Genomic DNA, 27651 nt, shown 5'->3' with positions numbered 1-27651 from the left:
CTGCCTGATCAAACTCTACAGCAGTCTTCATGCACTCTCTTTTACAGGGAAAAAAAGAAAGAAAAGTGGGCCATGGTGACCTATTTTCCTCACAGTTCAGGGAGGCCGAGGGTTGCGGTGCTGCAGTCACTCAGATGGGGTGCAGGGGCTGTTGCCAGACGCAGACACACAGAAGTGGGTCAACGGCAGGGACTGTGTCTTGTAAACGGCTTGTCGAACAGTAGAGAAAGCTGCAAATGAAGCACATATTATGTGCCCAAAACTGTTCATGGAGGTCTGCGGTCTCTCAGGACCTTCACACCCATTGCCTCCACTGGGACAAAAGCTGAGAAAATACAATATCGTCTAAGTTACAGTTTAGAAACAATGGCTATGCTCACACAACAGCTAAATACAGTTGTCACTCTTGTTCTGAGTGCTTATTCATAGATGGATAGGTAACACTTTACAATAAGGTTCATTAGTTAACTGTTCATTTTGTTCATGTTAGTTCACAGTGAATTAACTAACGTTAACAAGATTTCAATAAAGTATTAGTAAATGTTGAAATTAACAAATTAATACATGCTGTATAAGTGCATGCTAACTAATGTTAACTAATGAACCTTATTGTAAAGTGTTACCGATGGATATGTTTATTTATATATATATATATTTCATTTCTGATATTATAGTTATAATTATTTTAATAAATATTTTTTATTTGATAAAAAAGTAAATATAAATGATTTATATATATATATATATATATATATATATATATATATATATATATATATATATATATATATATATATAATCATTTATATAGACTTTTTTATCAAATAAAAAATATTTATTAAAATAATTATAACTATAATATCAGAAATGAAATATATTGTGTGTATGTATGTATTTGTATATTTACTTGATTATATTTATAAAAAAAATTGTCTGAGATATTGAACTGATTCTCTCATTGTTTCTTTAACATCTCAAATGTTGAAACATGGCAATTGTAACAACCTCAATATCAGTTCCGAACAGAGTTATGATACATTACCCCAGAAATGCTGGGAAAATGTCCTCTCCTTTCCTTCAATAGTTTTAAGTTTGAAACTATGTATCAGTTTTACAATTTGACTGACTGAATTTCCCAAAAGCGTTTCCTTAAAGTCGCTGAATGTACGAGGTGAGCTCACAACTCAATTCAAGGTTTTTTTTTTGTTTGTTCCATAGCTCAGGGTAATTAAGATGACATCAGTATCTCCACACTGGTGAAAGCCAGGAGTCATGGGAGAATCTCTGCATCATCATTACGCTCCTGGACACAGATCCCAGTGGGCGTGGCCTTTTATGACCGATTGTTGTTTTTGTCGAACGTAAAAGGTCAACGGATCCTTCAGCGTACTGAGAGAAAGCCACAGAGCAGGCGACTGGACTCTGGAACTCAAAAAGCGTCTCTTTTTGAATAATGACCCTTTATATTGCACTGTTCAATATTTGATTTAAGTGAGCTGTTCTGCATCTAACAGGCACAGGGAGACTTTGACCTGACCGGGAGTTTCAGTATTTGAGATTTTGAGTTGTGTGTACACACACACACACATCATGGCTCTTATCATGAGTACTGTGAGTTAGGGAAAGCAGGTTGGCCTGCTCTGAAAGTGTAGGGCGCCATGATTGTAAAACATGGCAATTGCAACGACCTCAATATCAGTCCCAATCAAGCGATGACACATTTCCCCAGAAATGCTCTGCAGTCCCACTTTCCTTTAACTTTGAGAAATATTCAACAAAATCCTGATTTTAAGTTATTTGAGTTTTATTTTGGATATATCCATTTTTATTACTTGGCAGTTTAAAGGGATAGTTCACCCAAAAATTCAAAATCTGTCATCATTTACTCACCCAAACATGAGTTGCTCTTCTGTTGAACACAAAAGGATATATTTTGAAGAATGTTGGTTATCAAATAGTTGACTGCATCTATTGACTTCCATAGTATTTTTTTGTCCTACTATGGAAGTCAGTGGCTACCGTCAACTATGTGGTTACAAATATTCATTGATCAGTATCAAGTATCTAGTGTCTAGTTGTTGAAGACTGTTCTTATTAGTGGCTCAATATATTGAATGAAAATGATTGAAGTTGAACCCAATTCAATTAGCTTTGCATGCTTATTGTTTCCTGACAGCTATAAGAATAAGAAAGCTATCCAGTATTATTACAGCATTAAAGCAACGATATGAATATTTAGAGGTATATTTTAAGGTTTATTCTTATTGATAATTAAGATTAATAGTAAGATTACATTTACAAAGTGTTACAATTGTACTCGCAACAGAACCAAACATGCTTTTTATATGTAACATTTTATATATTTCATGATATTTATATGAATCACTATAATATAACCTTTAATAAGTTAAACTCTGTAATAATTAAAAATTTAATAAACTCTGTAAAAATGTAATAAGTGCCGATAGCCGATATATTGGCCGATAAATCTATATCCTAATTTTTATGTAATTTTTGAGAGCAAAAAACAATGTTGTATTGTGTTATTCTAAATTTTGCTTACATCGTCTACCCCTATAATGTCTTGTTGTTGCTCCGTTTCTCGTCATGTCTACTGCACTGCTGAACCATGGTATAATCACTGTAACATCTTTTATGACTTATTGCTTCCCTGCTCACTTCCCTAGTTTGAGCCTGATACTAATAGCCCCACGGACCCGATGCCTTGGCACGAATGACCTTTGGTCTAATTGAGTGTTGCATGAGGATCCTGGTGGGTGTTCCTGTGGTAATCTGATGAATTCCAGCGGAGGTGAGGAGAGCGGTGATGTCTTGGACTCCTGCGTGCTACCAGAGGAGTCCATGGCAGATGGTTTCCAGCAGGATCACATATGACATGCGATAACGTTACAGTCAGGAAAGGTCAGTCGGCACGGCACTGCAGAGTCTCCCGCAAAGGACACGATTCCACACGTTCCCGGGCCGGGCGGGATTCATGCATGTGCGTTGTGTTCCTGTTAGTTGCGAGGCAGGGTTAGTGTTTAAACATGACATTTCTCCCCTCTTCCCCCACCTTGGTGTCAATGTACAGAGGACAGTCCAAATATTTGTTTAAAGTGATGAACCTTGTGCAACCAAGGGCACTGCATTTGCATGATGATAAAAGGCGCTTTATGCTCTCCTGTAACACGTTCAGTGCGTAATAAATTTTTTTTTATGCCTTTTTTTTCGTTCAGAAAGGCACTGGGGATGCATATGGCACCAAAACCTTTTTTTTTTATCGGTTTTTTGCACTTTTATTGAAATAATGAAGAGTAGAGGTGTGAATGACACAAACCAGGATACTGTTTATGGTTAGTGCTAGTTTGGTGCAGGTCTAGCTTGTGGACCAGCTAAGCCATGATGTTCACCCGCAAAACATATATGTTGACCCTGTTTAGCTATAAGGGAAACCATCAGTTATTTGAGTATTATATATTATTATAGTATATTATAGCTTTTATGTTTATATTTCCATTTTTCATCTCAATATAGATCATTTTAGTAATTTTCTTTATATTTCTATGTAGCTTCTTTTCTTTTGTTTACCTCAGCTTTCAATTTAATTTATTTCAGTTAGTTGCCAAGGCAGCATGTCAAATTTGTATGCAAGTTTTCATCTAATATTTATATTTTATTCTGTTATTTTATTCTTTATTTTTTATTAAAAAAGAGCATAAATCAGTGGATCACAATGGAAGTGAAAGGTTCAATCCATAAACATTAAAATACTGTTTCAATAGTATATCCACAAAACGTAAGCAATTTGCGTAAGCAATATAACACAAATTAGAGTAAAAAAATCACTTCCTAACCTTTCCTGTGTAAAGATATAATCTATTTTATTGATTGACAACGTAATGCCTAAAACCCTAAAACAACCAAACATGATGAGAATGTCTAATCTCAAATTATACTCAAGTTCTAACAGAAGAATTAATGGTAGCACTTTATTTTACAGTCCTGTAATAACAATTACAATAACTGGGTAATAACTAGGTACTAACCCTGAATCTACCCCTAAAACTTACCTTAACCCATGTAGTTACCTTATATTACCAGTACTTTCTTGGGAAAGTACACTGTAAGTACAACTACTGTAAAATAAAGAGTAGCCAAATGAATTGGTGCTCCTATAACATAATCACATTTCTGCTTTTTAATCATCCAAAAATTGGGCCCCATTCATGTTTGTTTTAAGTGCGTCACTGTAAAACATGTGGTTGTAATGAACCCAGAATATTCCTTTAATAAGCCTTTTGGAGATGCCACCATGCTAGGATACAAACCTTTCTTCCAAACACACTCTTGCAGAACTCTAGCAGATTAAAACCAAAACCAGCTATTCGCTGAGAGCTTTTTTCCTTTTTGCTGGATGGTGGATGTCGTCTCAGAGTTTGGGCTGTTGTGAACGTCAAGTAGTTCTGCCTCAAAAAAACGTGTATTCCAAGTCGGCCTGGCTAGTGTCTCAGATGCCGTGGAGAGTCATCTAATCCCCTGAAACGGAGACAAACAATCTGTGGAAGAAGGTTAAAAATACATCAGTGAGACATTTTGAAATTCCGCCTCTGTCTGAGTTCAGTGCTAAGGTTAAAGATCCAGCATTCAGATTAGACTCCCCCACTGGGGAGGAGATAACACGCACGCAGATTGAAAAGAGAGAGAGACGTTTGGGTTGGGGGGGGGGATTTGAGATGTCTATCTGGCAGTGTGAAGGTTTTTGTCTTGCAGATCCAGTTCAAGGACGCCTAGAGGCAAGGCAACCCTGACTGTGCCATCTATGCATCTCAAGGTCACATGCGCTCACCCTGTGACTCTCAGCAACAACAGGAAGAGGAGGGCGGGGGTAATGGGGGCACTGTAAAATCCTTCATTTACCCCATGGTTAACCCCTCAATGCCTTCCTGTGACCACAGATATTGTGGCTGCGTTGAGGCGCCAGTCAAAGGCTGTCTTCGATTATCCTCAGACGCTTTGAAACAACTCAACAGTGCCACATATTCTGGTGCAGCCAGGAAAGAGGGTGTGTGTGGTTTTCAAATCTGGATGAAATGGAGGGAGAGAGGTTTTAACGTAACTTAGCCATTCAAACGGTCATGCTAACCGCTTCCTCTCATGCTTTTAACTCATGCATCCGTTTTTATCTGTGGCGATTAACAGTTAAAGCTCTGTTAAGTCTGCAGTCTCACTGCCCTAGTGCCCTGTGGTCATACATGAGATTAGTGTAAAAATTCCCCTGTTTTATGTCACATGGCAGTTTGTTTGACTAGTTTTGTCTAAAATAATCTTACTAGTGTTGAGAGAGCGTTTAAAGGATTAGTTCATGACGTACCTTCTTCTGGTGAACACACATTTTTGTTGAATAACAAGGCCACTCTTTCAATATAATGGGAGTGAATGAAAACTGGAGTTGTCAAGCTCTAAAAAGCCCCCCCAAAAATGATCATAAAAGTGGTTAATTTGACTCGTGCATTGTATTTCAAGTGTTCTGAAACCATTACAATACCTTTGTGTAAGGACCAGAACGAAATTTAATTTCTTTCTTTCGCTTGTAAATGCCAGTTCATAATACAGTAGTCAACATTTGAAGTGTTGACTTCAAATGTTGACTATTGTAGAGGTAGCATTTTCTGATTTGTGGATAGATCATTCTTTTGAGCAGGATCTTGTCAATGAATCATTTCATCCAGTTCACAGACTGTGTTTCCCAAAAGCTTGAGATCATAGAACCATCGCCACCAATGGTCTCTACGATCAACTTGGCTCACGATGATTTGAGAAAAGCAGTCCTGGTCTGAAAGATTCGTTCATAATTTGGATTCCTTAGTGATTCTAATAAAACTTCTTGTACTGTTTTTCTTAGCACGCTAACCTCTTGAAGCTTAATATTAGAGTGAACCTGGTTGACCTGATGTTTGGCTTCAAAAAAGAGCCTTTCAAAAAAGCAGCGGTCGTGTACTCGAGGTATCTGTGCTAAACTAATCTGTCCCTCAGGCGTCCGTTATCACCGTTTTTGCGACTTTTCTATTAAACGGAGAAACCATGGAGACTAAATGATCAATAACCACTGTCATGATTCCGGATTCTGTCTGTCGTAAATCTTCTGCCGGCTGGCAACTAGCTCATTTCATTTTGCTCTTGCAGATTAGTTTCCGTCTTACTCAAAACAGAAGTGTTTTGAGATGATAAATTATACAATCACAACAAATTTGTCAACAATTTCCGCGCTCCCTGACACACTGCTGAGACCGAAACGATCGTCTAGTTTGCATTGCGGTGCATTGTCCTAAAAACACACACCCAAACAGACACTCACACACATAGTGCAGAAAGGTCTGAGGCAATGGCGGGGGAAGAGCATAAATCTTTAATATTAACGAGTCTTGCTGTGGCAGGAGACCCAGCAGCTTTGTCCCTCTCTCCTCTCGGCTCGCCTACGCTCCCTCGTCATTTAATTAACAGTAGGGAGATTATGGAGGCCCCAGGCCTGTGAAGATCTGATTTAAACATGGAAATGTTACATTACTGTCGCTCTTTTGGCAGAAAAAGGTTGGAGAGGAAGTGAAAAGATTATTTCTCTGGCTCTCCAGTCCTCCGCATTAGTGTATGGTATCGCAAACTACATCACAATATACTGTACAAGTCGTGATTTAATACATTACAGACAGTGCTTTACATAATTGGATCACGATTGAAAGTGAAACTTCAGTTGCACGATCTTTCCGGTGTGGATTCGGCCATTTTAGAAATGCGAGTTTCAGAGATTTCTCTTATGTCGACTATCTGCTGCTTTATTCAGGAAATTAAATGAATGCACAAAATAAGTAAATGGAAAATATTGATATGTTATAAGGATTCATTGAAAATCCAAAAATTAAACCCGGAAATAAACGAAACATTTTACAGTTTTATCAATTTAAAACAATTTTATGATACAATAAATAAGCAAATAAATGGCATTTTTATGCATTTGGCCGATACCGATAATTCTTTATATTTGAAAGCCGGTAGCCGATATATTGGCCGATAAATCTATATCCTAATTTTTATATAATTTTTGAGAGCCTGATTACAAGAACAAAATTCTCACCATTAAAAGCCATGTCCCAAACACACCATTATAATGTTCTCATTTTAATTTTATGTAGCCTATAGGACAGACTTTTGCTGTGCATGTTGCACTTGTACTGTATTTCCTTTTTTTCCTGTATATCCTGATTCCAATAATATTTAAAGCAAATGAAAACCATCATGGCGAACAGTGCGAATCTGAAGTGTCTCAGCTGAAGGAAATAATCCATTATTTATTGGCCTTTAATATATCAGCCAAATTTTCTTTTCGGGCCGATACCGATATGGTGGCCGATATATCGTGCATCCCTAGTTATACGATTGTATCAGCCCTATATTCACCATTCTGGGTATTTTTTAGAGTAGATGTTGCTCCTGGTGTCTGCTGCGGGATGAGCAGGGCATGCCGGTAATCAGGTTCCAGTGCCCGCAGGCTAGAAACCTGGAAGCATCGAACGTCATGTGTTGCCCAGGCTATTTCCTTTTCCTGGAACCGAAGCGGTTAATGTTTCGCTGTAATTGGCACCCGCAGCTGCTCTCCAGTCGGACAGGGATGAGTTTGGAGCCTCTGCCTTGCGTGACAGCTGCCTAATTGGGCAGTCTCCCCTTGTGGCAGGTGCCGCCTCCTCCAGCCGGGCTGCTGAAGAATGGCAGAGGATTACAGATGAGGACATGGTGACCCTCTCTACCTTCCATTGGTGTGTGTGTGTGTGTGTGTGTGTGTGTGTGTGGGGGGGGGACTAGTTCAATACCGTTGGGTTATCAAGAGGAAGTGAGGGTGGGGTTCTGCCAGGTGGCGGATGACAGAGTGTCACATGACAGTGTCAGTGTGTCAAGGGCGCATACATCAGCAGTGCTACAGCAACCTGTTTTTTTTTTTTTCTTCTGTTCGTTGTTTTTGAGGTTTTCACTCTAGTTTTATAGCTCCTGGCTGTCTTCACACTTCAGTTCGGAGAGGATGTCAGCTTCCTGTGTGTTCCTATGTCGCTTCTCTTTCTATTTTCCAGCTGTGTATGAAACCAGGTGAGGTCGCGTCCTCTTGTTAGAGGCGATTGATGACACTGTAAAAAGCTAATTATTCCTGCTGATGTAAAATGTGCTATTGGCTTTACTGTATCGCTGCCCTGTTGAGGGGACTAACAGCACAGTGGCTAGCCTTGGCCTAACGGTTAGGACATGTGTTCTGTTCTCACACATTGAGCCCTGGGGCTCATGCGGCTGTGAGTATAAACTTTTTTTTTTCTTTTTTTTTAATTATATATTAAGTGAAAGATAATTAAACTGTAATAAGCATCATAAAAAAATATTATGAAAAAATATATTTTTTAAATAATCACCTGTTAAAATGTTTGGAGATTAATTTCATTTTTAAAGGATGTTTTTGAAAGAAGTCTATTGTCAAGGCTGCATTTATTTTATACAGTAAATACTCATATTGTGAAATGTTATTTTAAATGACTCTTAATAATACTAAATAATAATTATTATTATTATTATCATCAACAGTTAATATTTAGGATTTGTAACCTTTTTCAGGATACTTTGTAAGTTCAAAAGAACAACATTTATTTGAAATGGAAATGTTTACTGTCACTTTTGATCAACTAAATGCATCCTTGCTGAATATAAGTATTGCATTTAAAAAAAGTATACTTTTTAAACTGTGGTGTATATTAGAAGAAAGAGCGTCCATTTCAACTGGAGTTTTTATTATCAGGATTGCATAATCATTGAATTCCAAAGGGCCCGTATTTTCTTTATACCAGCATGTTTTTAACACTTTTATTGTTTTTATTGTGAAGAGAATCGGGAAATGCTGGATTTAAATTTGTTTTTCCCGCGTTGCCACACCTTCAATACATCTGCTCTTTTTTTTTTTTTTTTTTTTTTTTTTTACATTAGTGGAGAAAAGATCGGTAATAACACTGCTTATAGATGTCCAATGACCCTTATTAAAATCTGTCATTCAGTGCAGCCAGAAGCACATTGAATCTGGGAGCTCAATCCCTAAATTGTGATAAATTGGTTTTCTCCTCTGACATCCCTTTCCCCTTGAGTGTTTATATGGGTGACTGCTCATGTGTTTCTTTCTGAATGTTTACCTTGGATGCATCTGTACCTGTGTGTGGCGGTGCAGGTGCGTGTTTGGTTTCTGGCTGTAAGTGTGTCCACGTGCGCGCGTTTGTGTTCAAACAGGACCGTGCAGCTGGGGTTGTACTCCAGGTTTGACTTTCACCTGATTTTCCCCCATAGCTATTTCGAAGTGTCGAGTGGAACGGCCGTGTAATCTTTACCCTGACGTGTACACACAGCCTTGAGAGTTTTCTCATTCCTCCCAGCCAGAGCAACCCAAGGAAAGAGTTGAAATGTGTGTTTGAGTGAATGTGTGAGAGTGTGATTGGGATTATTTGTGTGTGTGTGTGTGTGCGGAGAGAGAGATTCATTAGTATTCTGCCGAGGAGTCCTGCCGGTAGAGCAAATTGATTACCACACTTCACCTGTCTGAGCCTCCTGAGATCTGCAGCGAAGACGGCCATTCTGTCTGCACTCCCGTCGACTTCGTAACGGAGGGCCACTCTCATTAGCCGTCATTAAACAAAGCTTAGAGTTGCAATACTGTTGTCTGAAGTAGTCCTAGCAAGTGTGAAGATTGCTGCTACAGTCCTGAGGGGTTTCTTGACGTGAAGATTTCAAGCGGTTGTTAAAGGTGTTTTGTTGGGAGGGGAATAGATTGTTTGTGTATTTGTGTGTACTTTAAATTGACTCATCCGTTCAGGTGACCTTTTGGAGTAAGACTGCAGGAGTAAGGGAATTCAAATCTGTGCTAAACACTTGTGAAGTGTGGAGAGGAGGAGTAAACCAGGGCTGTGCATCATTCAGAACGGAAAGGAAAATGCTTTTTAAATTCCAACGGAATTTCATCTTGAATGTGAATTTGAACTACAACTGAAATATAGTTGTAGCTGCATGATATTGGGAAAAAATTGTATTGAGATTTTTTTTTTTTTTTTTTTTTTTTATATATTGTGATTTTAAAAACAATTTCACCAGATGATTTGAATAGCTCTATTTGAAAAGAATGAATAATTCTAGAATAATTGGGGTGATTTTGTAGAGGAGTGAATCTGCATAGAAAATTAGAAACGAATTACAAGCATAGATTAATACAATTGAAATAAGTAGTGCTTTGTTTTTTTCAGGTAAATCTATCAGTATTCAGGTACAGAAATGGAATAATCAAATGTAAAATAACAGTCTGCACACAGAAAACGGCACGCGAGTCTTCTTGCTCATGATGCCTGACTCGATTTAAAAACACATGCAAATGATTAACTTTGATGTTTAATGGTTAAACTTTGCAGATAATCCGCGAATCACATGCGTTCTGAACCGGGGTGCAGCTGGCCCGTACGGATCGACTACGATGCCTTTACTTGACATCGCACATCCTGCAGATGCGCACATCGCGAGATCGATGCTGAAACGATTTATCGTGCAGCCCTATTATATATATATATATATATATATATATATAAAATTATTATTTTTGAAGACAAACTTTAAACTTTTGGGGTAATATGAAGTTTAACAAGTCTTCAAATTTGACAGTTTTATAGGCTTTACATAAGGATATACTGTATGGATCAACATGGAAGATCCCTTAATTTCCCCTGAATATCATTACCTGTTAAATTTCTTTGAATTGCAATTCAGGAAATTCCACTTCCTATCACTGCAATTCAACTTCAACTTCTTGTGGGAGTGACCAATTCAATTCAAACTTAGAAGTGTAGAACGATCTTTGCCTGAGACGTGGTGTAGTTGTAGGAGCAGTGAGGAACGGGGTAAGATCTATTTGTAACTGCCTGTGTTGCTATTAAAGAGACAGCGGGTGAGTAGATATGGAGGAGTTGGCAAGTGGAGTCAAAGTGTTTCTGCGAGTAGCTGGAGCATGTGTGTGCGCACTCCAGCCCCAGTGATAAGAGCGCAGAGTGAATGAGATGCTGTAATCTAACTCGGGTGGCATTTCGTTGGCATGTTCCGCCAGCTTTTGTGCCAGATGAAATGATGCGCCAAGATGAGGAACTCAGGTACTTTGTGTTTTCATTGGTTAAGTGCACTTAAACGATTAAGAAAATGAATAGAATCTCATAATTGAATTTAATTACTAGCCTTATGCTGAAGTTTATAAATATGAACATTTTGGAGTTACTTGTCATGCACAGAGCAGCAGAATTATATGAACTAGGGGTGTAACGATACATTGTTATATCGAGATATCACGATATAAAAATGTGACGATATGTATCGTTGATGTAAACGATATGATTCGCGATATACAGTTAGTTTTATCCAAGACTATATATATATATATATATATATATATATATATATATGGTATAATTCATCCAAAAATTTAAATTCTGTCATCTACTCATCTCATGTCGTTTCAAAAGATTTTCATTCAACTTCCAAACACAAAGGAAGATATTCTATATTAAACCTGAGAGATGACCTTTTGTGATCTTTAAATAAAGAAAAGTAATTCAGCATAAATTATGCATTTTATTTTATTGTATGTTTTATTTTTATTTTTTTATTACATTGTCCCCCCTTTTTTACAGTCTGTAGGCAGTGTGTGTTCACTAATGGGTCATGTCTCTTTTGAATAAGTTCACTGTCAAGGGCTGTCTGTTTTTGGTTTGTTTCTTAGTAAGTTTGTCTTTGTCCTGATTGACTTGGTTTTAGATTTATCGCAGACTCCGTTTGCAGAGCTCCATGGCATCTCAGCAGCTGTTTACTTGCTCTCTGCTTTACTCCAAAAGAGCAAAAGTTCACTGATGTGGACGCTACAGTCGTGTTTGTTTAGGTAGCACGTCGCTCCCCTTATTTAATTTTCTTGAGCCATATTGGATTTACAAAATCTGTCCTGCGTATCTGAGTGAGCGCCTCTAGCCTGGCTGAACACCAGCTGCCTACGATAACATGATGGAAAGCGGTTCACACGGCTCCCTTTCCTTTAAAATTTCTTTAACCTTGGCTTACCTTTAACGCCGGGGAAGCGTCTGCCAGTCTGGTGTCAGATATTAGCGATATGCGCAGCAAGGACCGGGTTGTCACTTTTTATTAACACTGAGCGCTTTGCATGGACTCCAGCTGTTGCGTGGACTGAGACTCAGGCGTACTTGACCTTGACTCACAGCACAGTTCCTGCGGCTCACCCTATTTTTAATCATGCATTTTAAATGGTGCAAATGGATTACGGTTCCTTATAATGGGGATCATTCATTAACCTTTTTTTGTTAGGGTACTTTGTGGGATGGTTTGGATTCCAATTAATTTCATACCCCACATGTGAGCGTCACCGGATTGGCTTTGGATATCAAATCCCTGACATTTGCGTCAAGAAGTTAGGCGTTCACAGTTAAGGCCATATTTTGTCCAGCTCCTCAGGGGAAATTGCCTCTCAGCCACTGATGATGGTTTGACCTTCCTGCTCGTGGTGTCTGGGTGAGCAAAGAGAGACGCCCTGCCATGATAAAGCTTCCTGTCTGCCACTGTTCCCTTCACCACTGGCTAGTGAAATCACTTAAAATGCTGTTGGGTGTGAATGTTTGACATTGTCAGAGATAATGGATAATCACTTGCGGACCGCTGAAGGGAGAGAGATGGAGGGGAAAAAGAGAGAGAGAGGGAGAGAGAAAACATATTTTGTATTTCTTGTTCAGAAGGGTCATGTGCAGAAAAGACAAATGGAGTGTATGCTGTGAGATCGAATCTTAGACCCGTGTTTTCTGTCTCTTGTATGCCTGCTTCCTCTCATAATACACTCTCGGAATATTAGATTGTGGAAACACTTCAATATGGGGAACACGCATTAACTATAAACTACAACTTTTGCCTCAATAAACTCCTAATTTACTGCTTATTAATAGTTAGTAAGGTCATTTTGTAGTGTTTAAGTTTAAGTATTGGGTAGGATTAAGGTATGTAGAATAAGGTCATGCAGAATAAAGGCCAATTTATACTTCTGCGTCGGGTTCGCGTAGAAGGTACGGCGTAGCATACGCATTGACGTGTACCATACGTCGTACCCTTCGCCGTACCCTGACGCGCACCTCCTCAAAAATGTAACTACGCGTCGCGGCGACGCGGACCGCATGATCTGTGATTGGTCGGCTGGATAGCATCGCGTTTCCTCCTACGCATTTCCGGAATGATCTTCTGCACTCTGCACCGCCCGCCCGCCATTTTTAAATTCCGAAGATCAGTGAAGAGCCATGGAAACAGACCAAGTGACCGAGAGATTGCTTGAAGAAGTGCGGAAATACAGCCATCTGTATGACTCCTTCAGTCGCCATTGCTCGTAGAAACCTAAACTCAAAACAGCCGCGAGGAATGTAAACACAGTGGAACTGGAACATTAAAACCCACCCGCGCCAACTAGCGTTTCGGCGGTGTAACTGCAGAGCAACACAGACATTCGCAGAAGTATAAATGCTCACGACGGCGTCGCCTACGTGCGTACCCTACGACGTACACTACGGCGTACACTCGACGCAGAAGTATAAATTGGCCTTAAGGCATTAATATGTGCTTTTAATATATCCTAGTAATATGCATGCTAATAAGCAACTAGTTTATAGTGAAATTGAACCCTAAAATAAAGTGTTACCAAGATTGTTACTTAAGTAAATAAGTATTTATATACTTATTCATAGTCCTGCTGGTTAGGAACCATTCACCCAAAAACGAAAATTGTGTCAATTTCTTCTCACCCTCATGTCACTCCAAACCTGTATGACTTTTTTTTTTCTTTTGCAAAACTTAAAAGATATTTTCCAAAATGCTTATTTTTTTCCCCATACAATGAAAGTCAGTGTGGTCTCATCATGTTGTTTTGGACCCCACTGACTTTCATTGTGTGGGGGGAAAAAAGAAGAATTTTTAAAAATATCTTTTTAAGTTTTGCAAAAATAAAGAAAGTTATACAGGTTTGGAGCGCTATGAGGGTGAGTAAATGATGACAGAATTGTCATTGTTTCTGAACTACCCCTTTAGTTTTCCTTTTGTTTTTATGGAAAAGATCTAATCTAGCTTGATCCGATTGTAGACCAATATTGATTTGTCTTGAATGATGCGTTTACTTTATTGTTCTTATGGTCCAGTTTTTCAGCTTGTCTGATTATCTTCTTTCTCCATCTGTCCCAAGTTTTAACTTTTATTCCTCCATTGGCAGGACATTAATCTTAATCTGGCCCATTAAGATTAGCGTGAGACATCAGATGGCCCAGTTTTAGCAGGTTGCCCTCTTTGTTGTTAAATTTAGGTCAGTGGCCCAGGCTGATAATGTAACTGAGACTGAATTAGTTAATGAATTAGTTTTCCTCTCCGCTGTCCTCGCAGTCATAACTTGTTGTGTCCAACCTTTGCAACTTAATGCAGTTTGCATCACATTTAAATGCGTGTGACCTTGTGCTGATTCTCGCAGGATTTTCCTGTCACGTCATCTTGAGGATCTTAAGTTACTACAGCACATTCAGGATATTCCAGGCGTGAGCATGCTGTTGAATCGCTGTAACAGCATCCCCGGCTCAAGGTCGAACTAAACTCCTCAGCAAACCACTGAAACACGTTACCCCGTTGCTGAAGGGGCAGGACATGGAGGGTAAGATGTTCTCTGGCAGCTGAGCACTGCTTTAGGGGAGCTGGAATCCTGTATTAATTAACCTTTGTGATGGTGGCCCTGACAGTGGGAAGTCAGGAGTGTTTATGGAAGCAGTTCTGACAGGGTTCAGGCCCGTCGAGCGAGCAGCCAGCGGTGCTGTCATGTTATCTGATGCCGTAGCTCTGTGGAGGAGCGGTCTGACAGGTGTGCCATGTGTGCCCCTCTACACCTGCTAGCTCTGCTGAGCCACTACTGGCCCGAGTATGATGGGCTGCTGACAGACGTTTTTGAATGGGTATTATTCACTTCTTTGGTCCTGTTATGCCAGGTAAACTGTCATATCTGTGGAAGAGGACAATGTTTTCTACAGATTGTAGTCCTAAAACTTGTTTTCCTGGTTTCCTTGTTTTCGTTTACCTTTAACAATAGTTTTTCATATCAGAAAGAGAGTGTGTTTATCAAAAAGAGAAGATCTGTGTTAATGTTTTACTTGAGGAAGCACTGACGTTACATTTCTGATGGATACCGATAAGCTCATAATTATTTTAATATAATGACTGATGATGACCAATAAATGACTAGCATTAAAATTCTATACTGTTTTTGTCAAAAGTGAATGTAGGCATCTCAACATTTTGTGAGTGACATTTATAGTGTTCATTTTTTTTAAGATGCTTGAGCACAGCAGGCAAGAAGTTGTCTTTCTTACTAAAAAAGTTTACGCAAATGTCTTTCTTTTGGATGTAGTATGCTATGCACAAACACAGGTTCACTTAGATTTAAAGGAGAACTTGGTAACTTTTTTAACTTAATAAAACTGTCTAGAAATCATTTGGATGGTTAAACAACCTGTTCTGGTGATATTGGTGACTTTCCCCGCTCCCCCCAGCGTTCCCAGGCGGAAAACCAACCTTGCAACTTGCGCACTGCCGTCCCGGCAAAGTGAAATTGGAAGTCTCGTGAGAAGCGAGAACTAGAACGAGAACGAGCGCGAAACACAAATTGCTTTACGGCAATTCGACATAAACACACACGCATGTATGATGTATTACCAGATTACTCACCTCGGTAGACATTGTTCCACACGATACAGTTGGCTTGCTCCGATCAAAACAAACGCACATGAGCAGCGGTAGAGAGGGGGAGGAGGCCGCCGCAAGTGAGTTTTTTACGACTGTGTTGTGAAATATACACCCCCCCACAGCTGTAGGGGGAGCTCGTGGGGAAAACATGCGACAACAAAAGGGAAAATCAGCGAAGAAGTTACAGAGTTACAGAGTTCTCCTTTAAGAAACCTTAAGATGTCCATTTACTCTCCTTAATCTGTGGTGATACCGATAATTCTCAGAAATGCTCAGCCTCATGGGAAGTAATGGACATTTTAAAGACTTTCTTTACGCAAGAACGAACATTGAGAGGTCCTAAAGAGGAATCTGAAAAAAATAAGCTGGGTGTCAGAGCAGTTTGATTGACATTTGCTGGAGTACTATAAAGAGTTTGTCAAAAAGAAGCTTTGTGTTCACTCTGAAGTTTTCTCTCTTTTTTTGCTTGAATTTAATTAGCTCTTTTGTGATTAATTGGTCTTGACAGAGACTTCAAAGGAAGTTACAGTGGTTGTTTTGATGATGCTGGGAAGTTGAAGCCTGTCACTCATGGTGTGTTCTCTCTTCTTGTGCTGTAGGTTCCCGTGTGGCCACATCTGAGATCCGAAGAGCAAACAGGGAACGCTGAGCCTTTGGTTTCTCCCAGAATAACTCCCAAATATAGAGTGTTTGCTTCATCAGGACAGAGAAACCTCCTCTCAACATCATTTTAAAGTAGTGTGGATTTACTCATGCACAGCAATGGCAGCTGGGTTGTCGTGCTTGACATTACAAATGCCCTCTGGTCCTATATGTAAAACTTTTTGACTGAAAAGAAACTAAATCCAAAGCGCTGCTGGAGTTCTCTGCTCTCATCATTTATGGCACAGATCTAAGACATTTTCAGTAGTTGTAAAACACCACATCAGGGCATCCTGCTGTTGAACATGACTCATGGGGTGGAGTCTGGCCCTGAAACTCACCAGGATTCTGCTGCTTTAACATATCTGGAAGGTTTGCTAATGCATCCGGTCACCACTGGGCCTGCTGCCACTGCCACACAGAGATCAGAACCTGTTCACAACAACGTAGAGAATGCCAACAGGGTGACTAGGGTGTTTCAGCTCCCCAATCATGGCTCCCCCTTGCCAGACAAGGGTAGACCACCTAGTGCTGCCTCACAGCACCTTAAAAAAGCCAGACTGCTTCGCTCAGGAGCGTGGAATGAAGATGACAGCCAGAAACAATCAGGCACTGTAGTGGAAGTGAATGGACAGAGAAGGGAGCACTACAAAGGAAGCCTGGATGGCTCTGGGCAGGGAGAGAGCACCTTGCTGGCTTCTCTGCTGCAGTCCTTCAGCTCTCGGCTGCAGAGTGTCGCCTTGTCACAGCACATTTCTCAAAGCCACAAACCACTCGACAGGGAGAGCAGTGAAAGTGCTCCTGTTGATAAGGAAACCTACCAGAGTTACGGCACAGCGTCAGGTCGCCTAAAAAGCCTCATGAGGAAAAGCAAGCACCAGAAACAAACAGTGCCTTACTGTTGTCAGAGTAACCAGAATCGAGGCTCTGATTCTCCTCATTCCTCTCAAAGCTCTGCCCAGCACTCTAGCTCAGAATCATTGTCCTGCACAGAGCGTCTCAAGGCTGTTGCCAATATAGTACGGACCAGGACCAGTCCGGCCCCTTCACCCAAGCCCAGTGTCGCTTGCAGTCAGCTGGCCTTGTTGCTGTCCAGTGAGGCTCATCTACAGCAGTACTCCAGAGAACAGGCCTTAAAAGCACAATTAACCAGTCGATCAGCCAGCGAGAGGTTAGCTGCCATGGCTACCCAAACGCAGGATAAGAGGCCTCCCAGCATGGGGCAACCAACAACAACCTCAGACATGCTAAGCTCCTTAAATGTTCAAAATGGAACACTCCCCCCACCAGTGATAGATTCCAGCAAAACAAGCCCCTCCCTTTCCTCACCCACCATGAGACCCCCCAAAGAGAGACGGCCCTTCGACAGACACGGTCGACCTCCACAGAACTGCAGCAGCCTATTGCTCCTACTTCTCAATAATCATAACTCCCAGCAGCAGCTCACCAGAAATGGACACCTGGAGGACGACTGCAGCATCCTCCCGAGCCGGACCTCCTCCCTGCATTCTGACAGCGAGTACTCCAACCAGGATAACAGCCTGACCAAAGACAGCAGTGATGCTGAGAGTTTCTCCAGCTGTTCCCCCATCGACCTCTCCATGAAAAGCAGAGGGCCTAGCCAAAAATATGAGCCCTCCTCTTCATTAACCCCCTCTGTGGAGCGCACAGAGTCTCTCATAAACAAATGGAAGCCGGAACCTTCTGTGCCAATGGTCCATGAGGCCACAGATCTGGATACCAGCCCAGACATGAAATCCCATGATAAGATCACTCTAATGCAGTTGCTGCTGGACCGCAGAAATAACGAGAAGGTAAACAAAAGTTCAGATAATCCTGGTTTGCGGCCTGATTCAATAATCGGCAGCTTGACTACAGGCCCACTTAAACGGATTGGCACACCTGAGGACAGCAGAACACTGAGTCCTCTGCACCGGCAAACAGCTACCTTCAGCTCGGTCTCCCCTTCATACTCCTTCCCCTCGCCTCATGCCCAGTCCAGTCCATTAGATCTGTGCAAGTCTAAAGCTCACTCAAGTGAAAAGTTGGTGGAGCCTCCATTCAGTGCCAGCAAGCTACTACAGAATCTAGCCCAGAGTGGTATAAAGAACTTGTCACCTTCTCCCCCTCCTTTACACTCTAAAATGGTGATGAGCAGAAGGCAGAGCCCAGAACTTGAGCTTGACAAGCCTCAGGCCCTCTTGGATCGACTTGTCATTCCAAACAAACGGAATAAAGCCTCTGCACTAGATAGAGGTTCCCCTCCTGCTCTCCCATCTCACAAATGTAACCAATCACCCTCGGCGTCAACACAGATTGAAAATCTTCTAGAGAAGCGCACTGTACTGCAGCTTCTGCTGGGAACGGCTTCCCAGAAAGAAAGAACCAGTGGGCACAGATTCTTTGAAGTAACCTCAGGGAGGCTGGATAAGCCTCAGACAGGCACTGTCAACTGTGACAGCTCAAACAAGCCTTCTCTGGACTGTAAGATCAAAACAGAGCCAGTAGAGGAGAATTTTTCATCAGACAGCTCTAATGATGGGGTGTACCATCAGAGACGATCATCACAACACTCACCCATTGCTGAAGCACAGGACACTACGAAATCTGAGTTATGTCCTACAGAAACAGCTGCTAAATTTGGACTTCTCAGCCAGCTTTTGAAACAGCAGAATGCTACCTACCATTCAAACCCACACACTAGGCTCCTCAGGAACTCTGTAAAAGAGGAGCCAATGGATTTTCAGAGCCCCGTTCCTAAAAAAAGAAAACTGACAGAGTGCCTAAGTAATGAACTTTGTCAATCGTCTGGAGATACCACTCATGATAATCTCATGTCTGGAACACCTGAAATTAATGGTAGAGGCCTAGTAAGACCAAAAGAGGAAGAGGTAGTTGGCAGTCCCAAGAGCAAAAATTCTCTCTCCAGAGAAAGCCAAGGCTTCAATGTTCTCAAGCAACTCCTCCTGTCAGAGAACTGTCTGAAGGAGCTGTCCCAGCCCAGAGGGACCCCAAGTCCTTTCATCCCTCAGGCAAACTGTGCAGCCAATGGGAACTTATCCCAGTCTGGTTCCCCTTACGAGTTGTCAAACTTGCCGTGGTACCCATATACTCTCAGCGCGGGTCCCAAAACAGCACCCACACCTGTTGATACCACAGGGGGGTCGTTAGTTTGGGCTAAATCCTCTCCCAAAGCCAGTCCTAAACCAGTTAAAAAAGAACCTGAGGGATCTCCTGGAGGAACTTTTAACAGGGAGGAGAGATCCAGTCCAGACTCGCCCCCTTTAACCAGGTCTAACCCGATTCTTTACTACATGCTTCAGCGGGGAAACGGTCAGCTCAGACCTGAGATCCAGGATCAGGTGCAGCCGGCCCACTGTGTCATGAGTGCAAAAGTGGAGCCGTACAATGACTATGAGCACAGGATAAACTCTCCAGTCCACAGACAGACTCATAGCCAGAGAGAAGAGAGCCTAAACGGTTCTGTGGAAAAATGGTAGATGTGAACTACCAAAGACAGAGAGAATCTGAAGAACTGCATGTACGGTCATTTGTCTATAATATGTGTTTTCATCTTAAAACAGAAACTGAATAAATTTGGTCATTCAGTTTAAAACATTTGGCTGTTTGCCACCGCTTGAAATGATTTCATTTTAGTACATTTGTTTGATTTGTTTTTTTTTTATTATTGATGTCAGAATGAGATGGTCACGTGATTCTCCATTGGCATACACATCTTTGAATGTTTTTTGTATGTATGCTAAGCTAAATTCTTTGTCCAGCACAATGTAAAATGTCCACCACAAAAAGCTTTTTCTCCTTCCACAACTGAAATATTTATGAAGAACATCCAATTACGTGTATTATTGATGAATCCAGAAATGTTACTGCTAATTTCACATTATATTTATCTACAGCCAAATCAGGATCCTTTTCATTTTACTGTGACATAAAATTGTACAGTCTAAGCACAATATTGGATTTGTGACATTGAAATGTCCAGTTATAAAGTATATTTTCTTACAGCAGAACGGCAGTGTAATCTATCAGGTATCTTTCTTGTAAAGCTAGCTGAGGTCAAGAAGGGTTTCACATGTGATCGAAAGGTAACAACATTTACTGGAATGTTCCTCAATCGTAACTTAGTCAGATTTACCGTGCTTTATTTTTCATCTGGAATGAAACTATAGCTGTTATGTGGTGATAATGGCATGATGTTTAAAAAAAAAAAATACCTGAGTGTCATATTTTTAGCCAATGAAATGTACCTTTTTACAATTTTGTATAATTTGTTGTTTTGTATCTTATCTAAATATCCTACATGTAGCATTCACACATTTACGGTGTTGACAGGAAGTTGAATATTGAAAGAGATTATACAGTATGTCCACCAAAGCCATGAAGGTTAATTATGAATTATGATATTTATGGACTATAAATGTTTCAGGATACTGTGTGAATCAGACACTCTACTGTGAGAAGGGATTGGAATTCAGTCTGATTCTTTTCTGTTTTCTGTTCACTTTATTTGAAATAATTTGTTTTAGTTTTTTCAGATAGGCCCAACACTCGAGTCTTAAACATTAAACTACAAAAAAAAAAACCCACAGATTTTATTCCACATTCTCTGTACGATTCAAATGTTTTGACAATGATTAGATACATTTATGTAAATATTGCTTTCAAGATTACTATTTTGTATTGTTCAAGACATAAAAAAAAAAGTTTTTAAAGTCTTGCAGTGTACATACTGTATGAAAACTGTAATAATGTACATAGGGTACTGGAGGATGATACTTTTCTGCATGTCTATGTTGTGCTAACGATAATCTTTGTTCATGTACTGCTCTGTTCGAGGCTCTTTGCTGCCTGTAGCATGCACACGCATGGGGAGTCCCTGTGTTATGGGGAAATGTCAAGTCTTAAAATAGATGCTTTTATCATGGAGAGATGGGTACTTAAACCATAATCTGTCTGCAAATGCAGTCCTAAACTGTTGAGCCTGTGCTCAAACCTGAGGAAAATGTGCGTAATTGTTTCTTTTTTCTGAATGGTTTTGTTCGTTAACTAAAAAAACAACATTGTTTCATTTAGAGTCTCTCATCAATGTTGTGGCTCTGCATTGTGAATAACTGAAACTAAAAAAAAAACTTCATATACTCCTATGTTGACTGGAGACTTTTAGTTTTCTTATGTTCTGTCTTTGGTGTTTATTTGCACTGATAGCATAATAAAATATTGAAATGCACAGAACTGAATGAAGGTTTGCCATCTTTTACCTTTGTTTATGTATCCAAGGTTACAGTGTGTCGGAAATTTCTTTATATATATAACCTTACATGAGGCCAGAGGTAAAATTTTACCCCTTGATAGTTGTCGATTTTACAAGTGAACGTGAGTAAACTACTCAAAAGTTTTTTTTCTTCAGCAGTTTAAACTGCTTTGATGTACACAGAACATCTCCAGGCAACGAAGTGTGAGAAGGTTAACCAATACTTAACATTTGAACTACCAGCATTCATTATGACCATCATCTCCGTGTCTTTGACTCCAAATCATAAATGAACAATATATATATATAAAGACTTTCCAAACTGGTATTTGCATGACTGCCAGTTCTCAACAATTGCAGGAAAGAGATGGTAAGGAGGATTTGGAAAACATTGTTTCATAATTATGGGAAAACAGGTAGTTGGCTTCCATTTTGAAAAGTGCCTTGTCCAACCATTGTGAGAGAAACGCATTGATCTCAAGTTTGCACTTCCTTTCGGCCACTTAAAACAAATGTCAGAATAAACATTTCAAGCCAAAATTGTTGCGTTGCATGCGTCAATGGATTATAGCATAATTCCCCATTGTTGTAGCTCAAAAGTATTTGTAAGATATATATATATACACACACACACACACACATAGTTTCAACAAAATATCAAGTCTAGTCACATTTGTTTAAAACAAAAAAATGACACTTAATGCAAAATAATTTTAGAAAATTAATGTTAGGTTTTTAAAATATACAATATGAAACAACATAATCTATATAATATATAAAATCAATGCAAAACTGACTCAGAAAAGTGAGGTTAGTTGTGACCAAATGTCTAGCATTTTTTCTTTCTTTGATACTTTTGTGTTCAAACATTTTAAAGTGTGATGAAAATGTCCAAATAATTTTGGGGTTCTGCAAAGTGAATAAGAATTTTGATTTTACATTTTACTTCCAGGCTCTTTCTGATGGAGAGGCTTTTGTCTTCTGTCTTCCCACTTCTTTAATCCTCTAATGAGGTTTCTTTTCTTCAACTTCACATAACCTTTCCTCCATGTGAACTTCTCCATCCAGAGATCTTATCATGCTTGAACTGCCAGTAACCCCCGATTTCCTTTTGGCTTAAAAACAGAAGAGAGGGCAAATGCACAAGTCACGCGTCTGAACCGAGGTCAACGTTTAAAGCGCACAAACGGCCGTTTGTCTGTCTCACATCCTCTGATATCCTGGACTGGGCCGGTGGACAGGGAAGGGGGGTTTGGAGGCGGCCCAGCGAGCTCCTTACCATTTAACTACAGCCTACCACAAAGGAAATGGTTTGGTCTTCCAGGAAGACGAAGTACTGGGGTCAGCAAGGTTCAGCAGGTTGAGATGGAGGTTTGGAGCCGCTGTGTGTATTTCCTACGATGAAGCACGGTTTCCCGCATCAATGTTTAACCAGACTCCATCACAAGCCACAGCTGCTGGTTTAGAAAGCACTCTTTCACAGGTGCTTAATTACAGTTTAGAGCTTATCTGATTCAATGACTCTCACAGGCTGCTGTCAAAAGGAAATAAGTGTGTACCATTTATTTACTGCTTAATTAAGAGACATCTATCTATCTATCTATCTACCTATCCATCCATCCATCCATCATCTACCCATCTATCTACCCATCTATCTATCTATCTATCTATCTATCTATCTATCTATCTATCTATCTATCTATCTATCTATCTATCTATCTATCTACCTATCCATCCATCCATCCATCATCTACCCATCTATCTACCCATCTATCTACCCATCTATCTATCTATCTATCTATCTATCTATCTATCTATCTATCTATCTATCTATCTATCTATCTATCTATCATCTCTGTCTGTCTGTCTTCAAGGCTTTTTAAACATTTAGTCTTAATATTAATTATGTTGCTCAGCAACATTTACCAGTCCATATTTAGGCTAATGAATTATATTACTTTGCAAAAGCATTTTTTTGTGGTTACTTTTTGAACAAGAAGCTTTCTTTTAACGAAATTTGCAAATGTCTTTTCTTCCTTATATTGTGACATCCGAGTGAAACGGCCTCCCATACAAGAAAAAATGTAGGGCCGGTTTTGATTTTGTCCATCTGGAACTGATTGGATCATTGAATGGTGGTTTGCCATTGGTGGATCTCATGTGAGTGACAGCTTGCCCCGCCCTCACGCCAGTAAACACATCATCAGAGAAGAGGTGAGTTGCAAGAATGAAGGTAAGTTATTTTGATGAAAGAATATGAGGGCACATGAATGAAAAAATTACGGATTAATCACTTTTGATAAATACTGCGACATTCCATTAAAAAAGAGTCAATTTTAATTTCATAGTACCCAAAACTTGCTTGGCTTTGAAGGAATTGTGAAAATCACTAAATAAAAATGTACTTGACTTTATATGAGCAATAAGACACTATAGACTGCAGTGCATTTCTCTGCACATCATGCAAACACCCATAACCGTGGTAAAATCACTGTAACACATGTCTTCGTGTGGCCTATTCCTTTAATCAGTGCTGTATGCTGTAGATATTCTTTGTTTCTATTATTTCACCTACTCCTGTGCGAAGGTGAGCTTCTTGAAGTCTGTGCCAGTGCCTCAGGGGTTTTGACCTTTGTCTCTCTCTGACATCTTCAGCTCACTCACTGTGGTTGATCTGCAGTTGCCCTGCAGCTGTGACCCCCCCTCCCGTTTCCCAGCAGCCCCCTCTTCAAAGGCCACCAGAAATGTGACAGCTGGCAGAAGAACTTCTCCTTTCATTAAGAGCGCTCACTGAGCCCTGTTGTTGATCGCGGGCAACTGGTGATGTGTTGACCTCGTGCCACAGAGCATAAAAGAGCTTAAAATTGATTCACACTTAACTTATGTTGGAGTTAACGTTTCATGGGTTAACGGCACGATAAATGGACTGATATTTCAATGTCAGCGCTGGAACAGATGTGGTCTCATGACCTTTGATAATATAAGGGTTTTGTGCATCGATATGAGGAAACCTTGAATATGCAAGGTCAATAAAAATAGTTTTAGTTCTCAGTTTCACACATTAAAAATGAAACGTGTTCATGGAAGATTTTTCAATTAACCTTAATAAATGGATAAATTAATTCATTTTTGAGAGTTTTTATATAAAGTCCTAATGTCTTTTTCATTTAAATCTGGAAATACATTTTTTGAATTTCAAACAATATTATTGTATTTCATATTTTGTCTCAAGATTTTTGGACCTTATTCTGTATAATATTAATATAATATAATATAATATAATATATATAATATAATATATAACAGTTTCATCTTTTTGTGGTTGCCATGTGTTTAAGTTTTTTTTTCCATTTAAATCTGGAAATAAAATGTTAGAATTTTGAAAAATATTATTTGTATTGTATGTTTTTATATAATGATCTCATGATTTTGGACCTCACTATATGCATATATAAAAATTTTCTCTTTTTGCAGATGTTTTTTTTAGTTTATTTTTATTTTAAATCTGGAAATAATATACTATATAATAATATATATTATATAATATACTATTTAATAATATATAATAAAAATAATATATTTCAAAATAAAAATAAAAAAGTGAGATAAAATAAAAAATCCTGAGATATATTATATGATAAATTATATAAGCCTACATATACACATACATATATTTTATATAGGCTAGGTTACTATATATTACATTTTTCTCTTTTTGTAATTGCAGATTTTTAAGAAAACTATTGTGTTTCCATAAATATGTTCTACGCATGACCTCAAATCCAGCTTCATGGGTCACGGACTTTTAGCGCAAACATTTCCACAAATCACTTTTAAATGTGAAAGGGCACTTTTAATGTCAAGCAATCTCACTGAGGCCAGATTGAGATTAGAACTATTGGTTCTGAGGGCAAAGGTCAAAGAGTGACCGCCGCAACTAACTCATTTGTACAGAATATTTCCAGAGCTTCATTTCCACTCCCAAAGTTGAGGAAATTCCCCAGCCCAGACTGACCCGTGAAACCTTTGAATTATGCCTCATATAAATGTTAAGAGAGCTGGGTGGGGGTAGAGGTCAGATTTATGTTGTTTGACTAAAATGAATTCTTTACTGTGGATTCTTTGCGACTCCGAGAAACATGCTAAGTGTACTATGAGTGTTATTTTTACAACATGTAACATGAACTCACATGTGGTTGCCAAGGTGGAGTGCACATGTAAAGTAGACCTACCTTGTGTAATCAGAGAGAGTGCTGCTTAATTACAGTACAGGAAACGGTTTTGATATTCTTCAGATTATTACTCTAGATACAGACATGCAGTGAAACATATATCACACACTATTAAGGAACATGAGAGACCAAACTCCATATTTACACAGAGTTCCAGGAAAAACAGGAACAGGGCTACAAAACAACACGGTATGGGCATAGTGTTAGTAAAATGACACCTGGAGTAAAACCCTGACGCAGATCCTGCTGTTTAGGTTGTGTTTTGGTGAATTAATCAGTGATTTGAAAGGTGAAAAAGGTAAGTTCACAGCAAAAATGCACTAAAAATTAACATCCCAACCTCTGATCGGGATTCGTTCATTTCGAACGAATCTTTAATATGACTCGGGACTACCGAGTTGTCTCAGAGAGTGATTCGTTCATTTTATGTTGACCGCGCATGCGCAACATCCTATGGGTTCTGAGTGGAAACAGAAATGATTAGTTCACCTCCCGAGTCTTCGGGTCTGATTCTTCGGAGTCTTTCGTTCTTTTGTCACGTGATGAACGAATGACTCGAACCCGAAGACTCAAAAGATGAACTAATCAATTCTGTATCCGGTACCGACTGCATAGTTCAGCCCATAGATACATCTATCATGTACACTACATCTAGTGTAGCCTATATATCTATGAGCTCAGCCTATATGGGGGGTTGTCACGTGATGAACGAATGACTCGAACCCGAAGTCGATAGACTCGAAACGTGAACTAATCAATTCTGTATCCAGTAGGCCTAGGCTACTACAGTACAGACTAGGCTACATAGCTCAGTTTATGATTATGTAACGGGATGAACGAATTAACGGTTTAGATCGGGAGGTGAGGTAAACTAACAGACTACATAGCCTGAAGACCAAGATAAATAAATTAATCATTTCTATTTGTCATAATTTGGCCTTTTCATTGCATTGCAATTTTTTTTCTTATTCTAAATGCGATCAACATTTGATGTGTTTGGGGAATTTGGCTAGCATGTAACATTTTAAATACATTCTGCTGAAATGAACGAAATGACTCGAAAAAAGATTCGTTCATTTTGATGAACGAGATTCAAAGATCCGAGTCAGTAAAATGAACTTCCCACTACTGCCTGGGTCAAGGATTAACTTTTAATGGATTGAAAGCATGTACAATAGCGCCACCTGCTGGAAGGACACACAATTCTGTAAAAAAATCGTTTTTTTTTTTTTTTTTTTTGAGGGGGCAGGAAATATAAGATATTCTTCACCCTGCCTCCTTTTCATCATGGTTTTATAAATTATATATATGAGGATGATGAAGTAAGTTTTGTTGGAAAATATCCATGAATGAAATAAACATAATCTATCTATCTATCTGTCTATCTATCTATCTATCTATCTATCTATCTATCTATCTATCTATCTATCTATCTATCTATCTCAACATGAGGATTTAATATTCATAAAAAGGTCCAATAAGCCAGACTGAACACTATATTTAATTCATTATTTTTTGTGCTGTTTCGTGAATTGTTTTGTGTTTCATAATCGTTTTACTGTTTACATTATATATATATATATATTTTTTTTTAATTTTTTTTTTTATGTGTGTGTGCAATCTGTGTGTATTTTATCCTTAGGA

The 27651-nt window shown here is 39.3% G+C and overlaps 1 protein-coding gene across 2 annotated transcripts in view; it reads left to right on the top strand.

The window, feature by feature from the left end:
- Positions 1-21756, top strand: part of nrip1b (nuclear receptor interacting protein 1b) — a 28882-nt gene extending 7126 nt beyond the window's left edge. The window contains exons 1-2 of one of the 2 annotated variants that reach the window (XM_082157004.1): positions 7866-8133; positions 16461-21756. In XM_082157004.1, the coding sequence (XP_082013130.1) occupies positions 16809-20003 (3195 nt within the window). In that variant the 5' untranslated portion in view covers positions 7866-8133; positions 16461-16808 and the 3' untranslated portion in view covers positions 20004-21756. Of the gene's footprint in view, positions 1-7865; positions 8134-16460 lie in introns of those variants that run through there. The other variant, XM_082157003.1, reaches the window with a different exon arrangement.
- The last annotated feature ends 5895 nt before the right edge of the window (positions 21757-27651 follow it).

This window comes from Leuciscus leuciscus (genome assembly GCF_965113295.1).
Source record: "Leuciscus leuciscus genome assembly, chromosome: 24".
Classification (NCBI taxonomy): domain Eukaryota; kingdom Metazoa; phylum Chordata; class Actinopteri; order Cypriniformes; family Leuciscidae; genus Leuciscus; species Leuciscus leuciscus.
This window is presented reverse-complemented; position numbering and strand designations above follow the sequence as displayed.